The 11710-nt window shown below is 44.4% G+C and overlaps 3 protein-coding genes across 3 annotated transcripts; all 3 read right to left on the bottom strand.

Annotated features, from left to right (window-relative positions):
- Positions 1-3209: 3209 nt before the first annotated feature.
- Positions 3210-4460, bottom strand: LOC143838230 (histone H3). The gene has a single exon (XM_077339255.1). The coding sequence runs from the start codon at positions 3756-3758 to the stop codon at positions 3348-3350; it is 411 nt and encodes a 136-aa protein (XP_077195370.1). The 5' UTR covers positions 3759-4460; the 3' UTR covers positions 3210-3347.
- Positions 4461-4880: 420 nt separating this feature from the next.
- Positions 4881-5627, bottom strand: LOC143838232 (histone H2B 7-like). The gene has a single exon (XM_077339256.1). The coding sequence runs from the start codon at positions 5304-5306 to the stop codon at positions 4926-4928; it is 381 nt and encodes a 126-aa protein (XP_077195371.1). The 5' UTR covers positions 5307-5627; the 3' UTR covers positions 4881-4925.
- A 360-nt stretch (positions 5628-5987) lies between these two features.
- Positions 5988-7314, bottom strand: LOC143838229 (histone H1.11R-like). Its single transcript, XM_077339254.1, has one exon. It carries the CDS (start codon positions 7252-7254, stop codon positions 6601-6603), a length of 654 nt encoding a protein of 217 aa, XP_077195369.1. The 5' UTR covers positions 7255-7314; the 3' UTR covers positions 5988-6600.
- Positions 7315-11710: the final 4396 nt, after the last annotated feature.

Here is an 11710-nt window from a genome sequence, read left to right as displayed (position 1 = left end):
CAAAATAGGAAACTCTTATTGAAAGATGTTAAGTTTTATCCTCCTTATTTTCCAACTTATGCTCCAACTACTTCCATCCAGTCATCAGCCTGGCCAGTCCATGTAGCAAATACATTTTCCAAACATCCCTTTCTCCTCGCTTCACCATCACCATCCCAATTGAGCAGTCAACATGAGCTTTGCATCTGCACAGTAGCTACAGTTATTAGTTTCTTTTCTTTATGATCTGTCACTTTTGGGGGCACCACCATTATCTTACAACCAAAAACAGACATCATTCAAATTGTGCTACTGGTTATCTAGGGCAGGCTTTTCAATCGATGCAGACAGTCCTCCATGAACTTTTGATCATGTATCACCACTGGGGGAGGGAGAGGCAGAGTATAAATGAATTAAATAAATATTCTTGCCATACAATAGAGACTAAGCACTAACTTTTAAATGGCATGTGCAGGATGAAACTACTAATCCTATCAGGCTTCAAAGAAATGTCCATATATGAAATGCAGCCAATCCATACAGATCAGATATTAGTATTACTGGTATATGAATTTAGGTGAGCACTAAAAAATTTTTAAAAACCATAGTGCTTGTGACTGTTTTGCTTACCCTTTGGAAAACAAATGCGCAGTCATAACAGGTATGGGGGAGGAAAAATAAGTTCCTTTATTTATTTCATTTATTTACCACCCTCCCCTAAGACTCAGGGCAGTTCACATGAAACACAGGAATGTCACCCTTTTTGAACATTGCACAAACACAAGTGTAATATGCTGCCCATTTGCACAGTCTTCCAAACATGCTCAAATTCATGAACAGCAGAAAAATTTGTTCTCTGAGTGTGACTGGTGAGCAGAAAATGAGCCAAATCAGCAGGTGCTGAAATAATCCTGTAACAAAGCAGTTTTTCATGACAAGCTCCAGTTAGAAGTTGCTGAATTAGAATGCATATGCAGATTTGCTACTCTCAGACTCAACAGAGACCAGCCTCATCCACTTGAGGCATTTTTATGGCATGGTGGTTAAAAAATGGACTAAAATATGGGAATCAGGTTCAAGCCATAAAAGTTTGACATGTGACTTTGGGAGACTCATTCCTTCTTTTTAAGCTTACTATATAGGGTGGTTGTGGGGATAAAATTGAGAAGGGGAAAACACACGTTATCTGCTTTGTGTCCCCAATGATGAGAAGAGCAGGTTATAGTCCAGTTTTCAGCCCTTTTACCTCCTAAGCCTGTTACTAGCTTTCCTAGCATCTAACAAATGGTTTTAGAAACTGGGCAAGGCCAAGTGGAACTTTGGGGGGGTTTGTAATCGCACAAGGCAGACAGTGGCTTTCTGTACTTTCATCTGTGCAAACAGCAATAATATTCTAAACACACACTGGACTTAATTCTGATTAAAGATGATGTATGGCTGTAGTGTTTAATAAAAACTTCTGAAATAACATATTTTAAGCATTCAGTTGGAATTGACAATAGCATCACTGCTTCAAATTTTGTTCACTTTTCATAAATTTATGATCCTATCCAAACCTAGCCAAGACTGTCTTCTGTGCACATGTGCAAAAATTTCTCGACAGCTGGTCAGCACCTAACAGTTAAGAATGGCTCAGCTCAAGAATGAAGGACTCATCATACAGGAATAGCCAGGGGAAACATTTTCCTTTTTCCATTAGATGGCAGCAAAATGACACAGTGCCTAGCTCAATATGTATACTATTTTGGGGTATGCAAGAAAATATGTATAAACACTAATTTTTAAAATCACCTTGTTAAATAGAACTTCTGGCTTAAATCATAGAATTGGAAGAGACCCCAAATTCACAACTACTTGGCCATCCACACTAACCCCAATTCCATGCCCAGATAAGCCCCCTCCCCCCCACCACCCCAAAAAAAAAAAAGAATCCCTGGCCAAGAGACACAAAAACAAGGCCCCAGATCTTGGGGGGGAGGGGGGAGTTGGGAGTCCTGACCCTCCCAGCAAGCAATTCCTTACAAAGGTCAAGTGATGACAGTGGGTTAGAGTTGGTAGGTGCCCTTTTTAACTAGGTTTGGGTCCAGGCATTTAAGTTTGAGTAGAAACACCATCTCATCTTTATATCCAACTGTATGGCCAATGACATTCTGAAATCCCAAGAGTTCAGATGTTCCCTTTGCTCCATGATCAAAGGCTGTAGCATAGCATTCTTTTATTTACTGAATTACATCACACCAGCATCAGTGGCTAATCACAAAACCTTTCTTTGAAAATGGGTCATCAGAAAAGGTTAACTGCTTGGAAAGTATGAATGGAATTTTTCTCAGCAGGAAATGAGAGCGCCTCCCTACACTTCTAATGCCAGGTGGCTGGAAACTCTGATATGACTCCAGCCAATTTTCTCCAGGCTAAACCTAACACCCAGTCGTTCCCTGCTGCCCTGAGTTTTCAGTGAGGGAAAGGATACAATTGGGTTCAGCATGGCTATTTTTATCTGACCTATGCAGCTGCTGAAGTACTGTACCCTATTTTCTAGTTAGTCGTGCATCTTATCTTGTTCAGTGATTGCGAAACCTGCACGCCGCAGAGATAAATAACGTCCAGGGTAGTATTTGTTACTTTGAAGAATTCACAAAATCATTGAGACTGATCAGGCAACCCGAAACACGAGACACCGCAGCAAAATAGTCTTCTGAGTTAGTATGATTACGATTAACTAGTAAGGGAGCCAGAACTTAGCAGGAAGACCCTCCACCCACCCCCCATAGAACCTCAACCGGAGGGAACAGCTGAACCGTTGAAGCCGTCTCTACCACCCCAGTGGCGTTTTTCGGAATTTGAAAGATCAACATATATGATTCATTAACCAGAAGACCGGGAGCACCTCAAAGACTAACATTCAAGCAGATCATCCTGCCTTCTTACCCCGTCTATAAAGAAACTGACCCCCCCCCCCAAAAAAAGCGCGGGCTTCACCGTTTTAAACGGCTCGAGCAATTAAAAGCCTCAGCGAACTATTCCCCACACGCGAGGATGATCCTACTGGCTAGAACAGTAGACGAGGATTCCTATTGGCTAGGAGGGAAACGGCCTTAAAAGCTGCCGGAAAAGAAATGGTAAATTGAACGTAGGGATTTTTGGTGTTTAAAGCAGTTCCCGCCCTACTACTCTGCCCAAACTGTTGCCCCATATAGCGACTAACTTCCCAAATTATGTGCAAGCAACAAACTCCGAAAACGCATATTCTAAAAGACTAAAAAAATGCAGCAGCCAGAGTGAGCAGCTCTTTCCCGGGAGCGAGTGGCGGCTCTGAAAAGAGCCTTTGGGGTGGGTGTTCTGAGCGGCGGCGGCGGCAGCGGGGCCCGTCAGGCTCTCTCGCCGCGGATGCGCCGGGCCAGCTGGATGTCCTTGGGCATGATGGTGACGCGCTTGGCGTGGATGGCGCACAGGTTGGTGTCCTCGAAGAGCCCCACCAGGTAGGCTTCGCTCGCCTCCTGCAGCGCCATCACGGCCGAGCTCTGGAAGCGCAGGTCGGTCTTGAAGTCCTGCGCGATCTCGCGCACCAGCCGCTGGAAGGGCAGCTTGCGGATCAGCAGCTCCGTCGACTTCTGGTAGCGCCGGATCTCCCGCAGCGCCACCGTGCCCGGCCGGTAGCGGTGCGGCTTCTTCACGCCGCCCGTGGCCGGAGCGCTCTTGCGGGCAGCCTTGGTGGCCAGCTGCTTGCGCGGCGCCTTCCCGCCCGTCGACTTGCGAGCCGTTTGCTTCGTCCGAGCCATCCTTCCGGCAGACAACTACGATACTAAGCAAAGTGGGAACGCGCGTCAAAATTTATACACCAACGTTGCGTTCTGATTGGCTGATACAGAACAGACCCTTTTCCACTATAGGTTAGAAGCTTAGTTTTGATTGGCCGAGAGTGGAAAAACTAAAACCTTATTGGGTAATTTGAAAATACCTCGCTTTGACTTGAACTGTAACAGCTTATCATTTGCTGTTTAGTCCCTCGTCTCCATTTTACGTTACGCAACTGTTTTTTATATGCTATACATTCGCTTTAAGGCTCAGACTCGTTGACTTTTCCTTGATATTTCCTCACAGAATTCCGATTATTTTACTTGTGCTCGATGTAGCAAATACGTTTTCCTGTGCAACGATTCTCCCCTCCTCCCACTCCAGAAGAGAAAAAGCCTAAATCAACAGACTAAACGTAAACTCATTTACTCTTCGAACTGAAAATAAGGGTTCCGTTGAGAGTGGGGCTGTGGGTTGTTTGATAAACGTTTCTGAAAACAGTTATAACATTTACTTGTCGCGCAGTTTGGGTAGGCATACTTAAACTACGTTGATAAGCCTTTAATCCTACTGTTGGTTGTGTGCGGTTGTTTTACCAGTCCTAGTTTCAAATGGGTAGCTGGGTTGGTCCGTAAGTAAAAGACCCGAGTGGCCAATAACCGTCCAACGCGGGAATTTCAAAATTTCAACGGACGCTCAGCGGAAGCTTCTTACTCTATTGGTTTGTAGCTGTGGCTGCAGGGCATGTGTCTTAACTAAAGCGGAAGGAAACGTCCCTTCTAATGAATATAACATTTGAGTCCAATGGCACTTTTAAGACCAACAAAGATTTATTCAAGGTGTGAGCTTTCGTTTATATGCACTTCCTCAAACTTCCTAGTGAATATAGCTTAGTTAGTGCGTTCTCATTGCAAGATGGCCAGCTTTTAAAAACATTACTATTTACTTTGGAAACACACCCGCTCTCCCACTGGGACAGACCTACTTTGGATAGCACTACATAGTTTCGGTCAGAACAGACCACAAGCCTCTGCTTTATTACAGGGAGAAAATGCGAGCTTAATGGATTGTTTTGAAAATGATAGGGCTCTTTTATCGAAGAAGTAGGTGGCTCTTAAAAGAGCCTTTGGGTTCGGATCGAGGGTGGCAGCTCACTTCGAGCTCGTGTACTTGGTGACAGCCTTCGTGCCTTCAGACACAGCGTGTTTGGCCAGCTCTCCGGGCAGCAGAAGCCGGACTGCCGTCTGAATCTCTCGGGAAGTGATAGTCGAGCGCTTGTTGTAATGCGCTAAGCGAGTAGCTTCTCCGGCGATGCGCTCGAAAACATCGTTGACAAAAGAATTCATAATGCTCATCGCCTTTGAAGAAATGCCAGTGTCCGGGTGAACTTGCTTCAGGACTTTGTAAACGTAAATCGAGTAACTTTCTTTCCTGACCTTCTTCCGCTTCTTATCACCCTTCTTGTGAGTCTTTGTTACAGCTTTCTTAGACCCCTTCTTGGAAACCGGCACCGACTTAGCGGGTTCCGGCATCTTGGCGACGCGATCTATTCCAACAAGAAACGCGTCCACTGCAGCTTCCTTTTATATAGGCGGTATGCAAATCAGAGGCTTCTAGTTGTCTCTTATTATTGGCTATGAGAAAGTATTGGTTGAAAACCTGTTTCTGATTGGATAGCGCTATATTAAATGACGATTGGTTGAGAGGCTGTCTTTCTTTCAGCCAATCACAAGTTGCACTCACTCCGGTGGCAAATCAAAAGCCGGTAAATAAACTCTGAACAAAGCAACGTTCATTCACAGAAACATTTTTACACATCTCAAGAACCACTTCCCAAATAAATAAACAGCCATTAAGAACTAGTGTATTAAATCAAGCTTCAGTGTACACGTACTTTGAGTGTGAATTTGGTGGCACCTTTAAGTAGCAATAAAGTTTGATTCTGGGGACAATCTTCCCTGTGCGTGTACACGAAAGTTCGGAAGTTTTATATCCAGAATTAAACTTTGTTGCTTTTAAAGGTGCCACTGGACCCCCAACTTTGTTATGTTGCTTCAGACCAACACGGCTACTCATCTGAGTATATGATTATGATAAACTACTATGCATAGTAAAAGTTCTTTATTTTAGCTCTTGGCAGTATATGATCACTGGTAGATTTCCGCCCAAAAGGTACGCTGAGGCTTTCAGCAAGTATTAATGCTAGAAACAGGTTGTTTCCATACGATTTACTTCATCGAAACCCAGTCACACATATTTACACTTAAAGAGTCCCACTATGCTTTATAAGCATTGACGACTGAATCTATAAACATTTCCAGTAAGAGAAGCAAAGCGTTCCCCCCCCCCCCGCCCCACACCCACCAACCTGCCAGTCAAGGGGAATGCTGAGCACCGATGCTTTCTACTTGATTCGAATCCCTATTAGATTTAAATGGAAAAATTTGCCCATTGCAGAAAAGCCTTTCTTGACAATGTGCTTGAATAGGTCGTGCTTGACACTGTGTTCATTAGTTCTCCCGCCTAAGCCAAAATTATTCTCCCCAGGACATACCGACCGCAATCCCAAAGACCTACCCGACTCTTTACCAGGGCTCCCTCTAACTCCTCCCGCTACTGCCACGGTCAGGGCACCCATTCCCTCCCACGCTCCCGTGACCTGGGATCCCGATCCTCTCGGGCTTGTCGCCGGCATGTCAAGGGGCAGCTCCCGGAGAGGCCGCCCCCCTTGACCCAGGCGCGTGTCCGCAGCTCTTTTTGGGACGAAGTGGGTGGCTCTTAAAAGAGCCTTTGGGTTTTGGAAACAACGGAGCCGGCCGGAGAGGTCTACTTCTTCTTGGGCGCCGCCTTCTTGGCCTTGGCCGCCTTGGGCTTGGCGGGCTTGGCCTTGGCCGTCTTGGGCTTCACCGCCTTCGCTTTGGCCGGGCTCTTGGCCACCTTCTTGGGCTTGACAGGCTTGGCCTTCTTGGGGCTCTTGGCCGCCTTCCTGGCTGCAGCGGCGGGCTTTTTGGGCTTCTTGGGGCTCTTCTTGGCGGCGGCGGCGGGCTTCTTGGGCTTTTTGACGGCGCCGGCGGCCTTCTTGGCCACGGGCTTCTTGGGCTTGGCGGGCTTCTTCTTGGGCGCCTTCTCCTTGCTCTCGCCTGGCTTCTTGCCCAGCTTGAAGGAGCCCGAGGCGCCGATGCCCTTGGTGTGCACCAGCGTGCCTTTGCTCACCAGGCTCTTGAGGCCCAGCTTGATGCGGCTGTTGTTCTTCTCCACGTCGTAGCCGCCGGCCGCCAGGGCTTTCTTGAGCGCCGCCAGGGAGACGCCTTTGCGCTCCTTGGACGCCGCCACCGCCTTGGTGATCAGCTCGGTGACGCTGGGCCCGGACGCCTTGCGCGCCTTGGCCGCGCCGCTCTTCTTGGCCCGCTTGGCCGGAGCCTTGGAGGCCGGGGCGGGCGCGGCAGCAGCCACGGCCACAGCAGGCGCCGTTTCAGACATGACTGCAGAGGAGACCTCGCCAGAAAATCGCCACGGAAGAAAAAAGTGAACTCAAGTAGGTCAGCCGCTGTTTATTTATAGAGAAGAGCTGCCTCGTGATTGGTCCCCTGGAAAACCCGCCCCGCTGCAAGGCAGAAAGGACGCTTCCGACCGCTCAGTTTGTGTTTCTTTCGAGTTAATAAACTCTAAATTTCGCCCAATATCTGCCCCCAACTAATCAATTCTTTCAACCGAGGAGAGCAGGAAGGGGCTGTCGGCATCCGTTGAAGTTCTGGAGCGGCAAAATAAAACCTAACGATTTTAAAAGGGCTCCTAAGCCATGAATGCAGGAGCTGGGAAGACCTCGCCAGACAGAAACTTTTGTTTTTCTTTGTAAATTAAAGCCATGTAATTGTCAAAAATACCCGGGAAACGGTACAGATCGTCTCTTCAGGTAGTCATGCCTGCGGCAGGACCTACTGGGGGTCATTCGGCTTCGTGTGCTTAGAGTAAATGGGTTTCAAGGAAACGGAGGTAACACAAACTTCTGCAAAGTACATTCACCATTGCATAGGAGCCAAGCTTTACCAAGTCACCCACCCCAGAAGAAAAGGGGTTAAACGTTGTGCTAAAATGTTGTGCAGAACATACACATAATGCAAAGGTTAATGGGAAATATAAATAATTGTCTAGGATCCCCAAAACACTTAATTCAGTGTTAACCAGAATTTAAATGTACACTCCCCAACAGCCTGTGATTCAATTATGATAAAGGGATTCAGTTTGATTGGAATTAAATAATTTAATAAGAATAAGTAATAATTTTCTTAATTTTAAAAAAAACATTTGATTTACAACCCAACACAGTTATTAACCCCTGTCCTGGTTCTGCATCTATCTATATTAAAGAATAACACGTCAAACATGACTGACTGCTGTCCAGGTCCCCTTTCCTGTCACTGAATCAAAATTCTTACTGCCCTATGCAGTTTTAGGATCCCATTCTAAGAATAATAACAAAATGTATTCCTTCTTCATAACTAACCCCTTGAAAGCAAATAGTGCATAAAATTAACCAGGCTTTCAGATAAGGTGGCAATTGGACTAAAGACTCCAATTGGCACCTGTGCATTCTAGCTCAAAAATATTATCAGACTTAGAAGCAGAGAAGCATTATGCAGTATCCCTGATCCTCCACATTTCCCAGTTTAGGGGGAAATTTTGTTTAAACAAATTACAAAGCTATCTCACTACAATGATAACAAGAGAAGGAAATTTACTTACAAAAATAGAAGCACATCTTACATGAGATATTCATTTTAACTTATTGGGAACAGATTGACTTCAAACAGGTTTAACATGCTACAGCTCGAAGCCCATGTAAGAGAGAGAAGAGAGGTCCTATATAAGATCAAACCAGAGACAACAACCAAAAAGACTCAAGGTCTAACCCATGAGAGGGTGGAACTAGTGTATGCATTGAAGAGAATTCTCTTTTCCTTCCCAGATCCTCTTGTTTGCAGATTTAGTCAGGATGTTGGCCACCATTTCTTCGGTTGAAAAGTATTCCATCTCTATTATGCCCTTCTCATTAAGTCATGCAATAAGTGAAACTTCATGCCAATGTGCTTAGCATGTGCAGCCATTTTTTTCTGACTTGGAAATCTTACTGCAGCTCTGGTTGTCCTCTTTAAGTTGAATTGGCTTTTGCTCATGAGCTCCAAAGTCCTTTAGTAACTGGTCTAATCAGAACAGTTCTCTGCATAATTCAGCAGATGCTATCTATTCGTGATCTATGGAAGACAAAACTTACTGTGGTTTGCTTTCTACTGGCCCAAGAGATTGGCCCATCTCCAAACAGGAACAAGTACCCACTTGGGGATTTATAGTCTAAACTGTCTTCTGCCCAATCTGTATCCATGTAACTAATTCATTTTGAATTACTGGTGGATGGCTAATTTAGTTTCAAACTTAAAAGTTCTTTTTAGGTATCCAGCCTCTCTTTTTACTGCAACCTACTATTTTTGCTAGATGCACTAGTCATTCTACTAAGGAGCACAACACTGCTTGTAATATCAGGTCTGCTAGTGGTGCTGAGGTGTATATGTTTTTTTTTTTATTGTGGCAGTTCTGGACTGGGTAAAGGCTTATCCTTGGGTAAAGGCTCACTCATTTCAGTGCTCTCTAGAAAGTCAGTTGCCACAGGTGTTGCCACCACGTTGGCATTTTCTAGACCTAACATCTGTAAAAGTTCAATTATTTTCTGTCTGGTTTAGGAGAAATAAACCATCTTCCTCTCTTTCAGTTTGTATGCCCAGGTAATTAGTAACATCTCCTAGTGGCTTAATTTCTACTTCTCTGTTTAGGCAGTCTACCACACTTTTTAAATCCATTTGCCCATCATAACCCAGAATCACAGCATCAACATATGTAAGAAAAGTATAATCTGCATCTTTGTGTTTCGTGTATATACATGAATCTGCTTCTCTTTGCTTGAAACCTTGTGCTATGAGCATTTTGTGTAATTTTTTGTTTTAGTCCCTCCCTGCAGTTTGAAGACTAAATTTAGATGTTTGGGGTCTATAAAACTTTCTGACTGCTTGATGTACAGATCTCCCAGAATCTCCAGAATGAATAAATGCTGTCTTTACATCTGGATGTTTGACTTGCATATTCCTGGGCACTGCTGTGCTCAAAAGCAATCTGATTGTACTATGTTTCACCACCATTGCAAAGGATGCATCAAAGTCCTGTGCATGTTTTTGTGAGAAATATTTAGCAACTAAACTTGCTCTGTAGCATTTCACATTCCGGTCTGCATATTGTTTGACTTTAAACACCCACCTATATCCAATAAATTAGAGTCCAACAAAGACTTAACCAAGGCGTGAGCCTATGACTAGTCTGACGAAGGGTGCTTGCACCCGAAGCTCATGCCTTGATTAAATCTTTGTTGGTCTTAAAGGTGCTACTTCAGACCAACACGGCTACTCATTTGAACCCACCTATATCCAATAAGGTTATTTCCTGGTGGTAGCTTCATCAAGGTCCACATTTTATTTTTGTGTAGCGCATCAACCCTTGCACTGCCTTCTTTCACCTACTGGCTTAGGTTGCTGGAATACTTCCAGGTACAAGGTTCAAATGATAACACTGACCTTGTGGGGTAGGACAAGCATGAAACTGGTATCCATCTGTTCAGTCATTATGAGTATCAATGGTATGATCCTGGATTGTCATTGGCTGTCACACAGCTATCCAGGCCATTGCTTCTCATTCTCACTTACTCCCCCTTCCTATGATGTACTGCTTTGAATCTCTGGCACAATTGCTCCGGAATCTGCCTTCTCAGGTTGGGTGTCTCATTCTAATGTTTTATTGTTGAACACTGATCCAAGGTGCAAGAGATGGTACAAGCCATCTGCCTTTTCTGAGTCATGTGATGCAGTCCCTTCTCTAGTGTTTCTGCTTTCATCAAAGTGCACCTGACATAGACTTCCACCTGTTTCTGGGTACAGCACTCCATACCCCTTACTTTAAGAATCATATCTCACAACAACACTTTCTCTGGCTTCAGTTTTTTTCTTTTCTCCTTCGGTACAAATGAGAAAGCCTTGCTATCAATAATGTGTCCCATGTCTGGCACCTTGCCATGGCATATTTGGTAAAGTGTATGTGTGCTCCCTTTTGTGGGCAGTCTGCAGTCAGGATTGGTGGGTAGCCCTGTGTCCATGAACATGCATTTGCCCATCTCCTTTCAGCAGTGCAATTCTGCTCAGGTGTAAAGCTCATGAACTTCCTGTGCAGGGTGCTGAGGCAAAAGAGTGAAGTTCACAAAGTCTCAAAATTATTAGAAACCATAGCAACATATCTCTTGAGGAATTTATGAACTTTATTCTTTTGCCTCGGCAGATATGCCAATGAATACCTTGAAAAATCATCCAAAGTTTAAAAGATATCTGTTTCCACAATTTGATGTTACATGTGCTGGTTCAAGGACATAATTGTGAATTAATTCTAATGGTTTGCTAGTAAATTTCTCAGACCTGGGTTGAAATGGGAGTCTATTTCTTTTTGCTCTTAAACCACACACACACACACACATTTGCTTATGTCATTGATATCTCATGACTTTATCTTAATCCTTTTAGTGAATTTGTTCTGAACGTCTAGAATTACCTTTGGATTATGATGTCCTAGGCATGTGTGCCACAGTTCCAGGCTTTCTTTGTCTTTCCTTTCATGTGTCAGGTGTACCTGTTCATGTGCAAGACTCAGTTCATATACTATTCCTTTTTGTTACCTTGTGCATATACTTGATTGATTTTTATACTGCCACTCTTCCGTTGGTCTTGTGCTGGCTTACACAAGATAAAAACAGTAAAAATGCAATTGTTATTGTTGTTTGTTGCAAAGTCATGTCCAACCCATCGTGACCCCATGGACAATGATCCTCCAGGCTTTTCTGTCCTCTACC

This window comes from Paroedura picta, chromosome 5, assembly GCF_049243985.1.
Source record: "Paroedura picta isolate Pp20150507F chromosome 5, Ppicta_v3.0, whole genome shotgun sequence".
Lineage (NCBI taxonomy): Eukaryota > Metazoa > Chordata > Lepidosauria > Squamata > Gekkonidae > Paroedura > Paroedura picta.
Note: the sequence above shows the minus strand (reverse complement) of the source record. Positions and strands in the feature narration are given on the sequence as shown.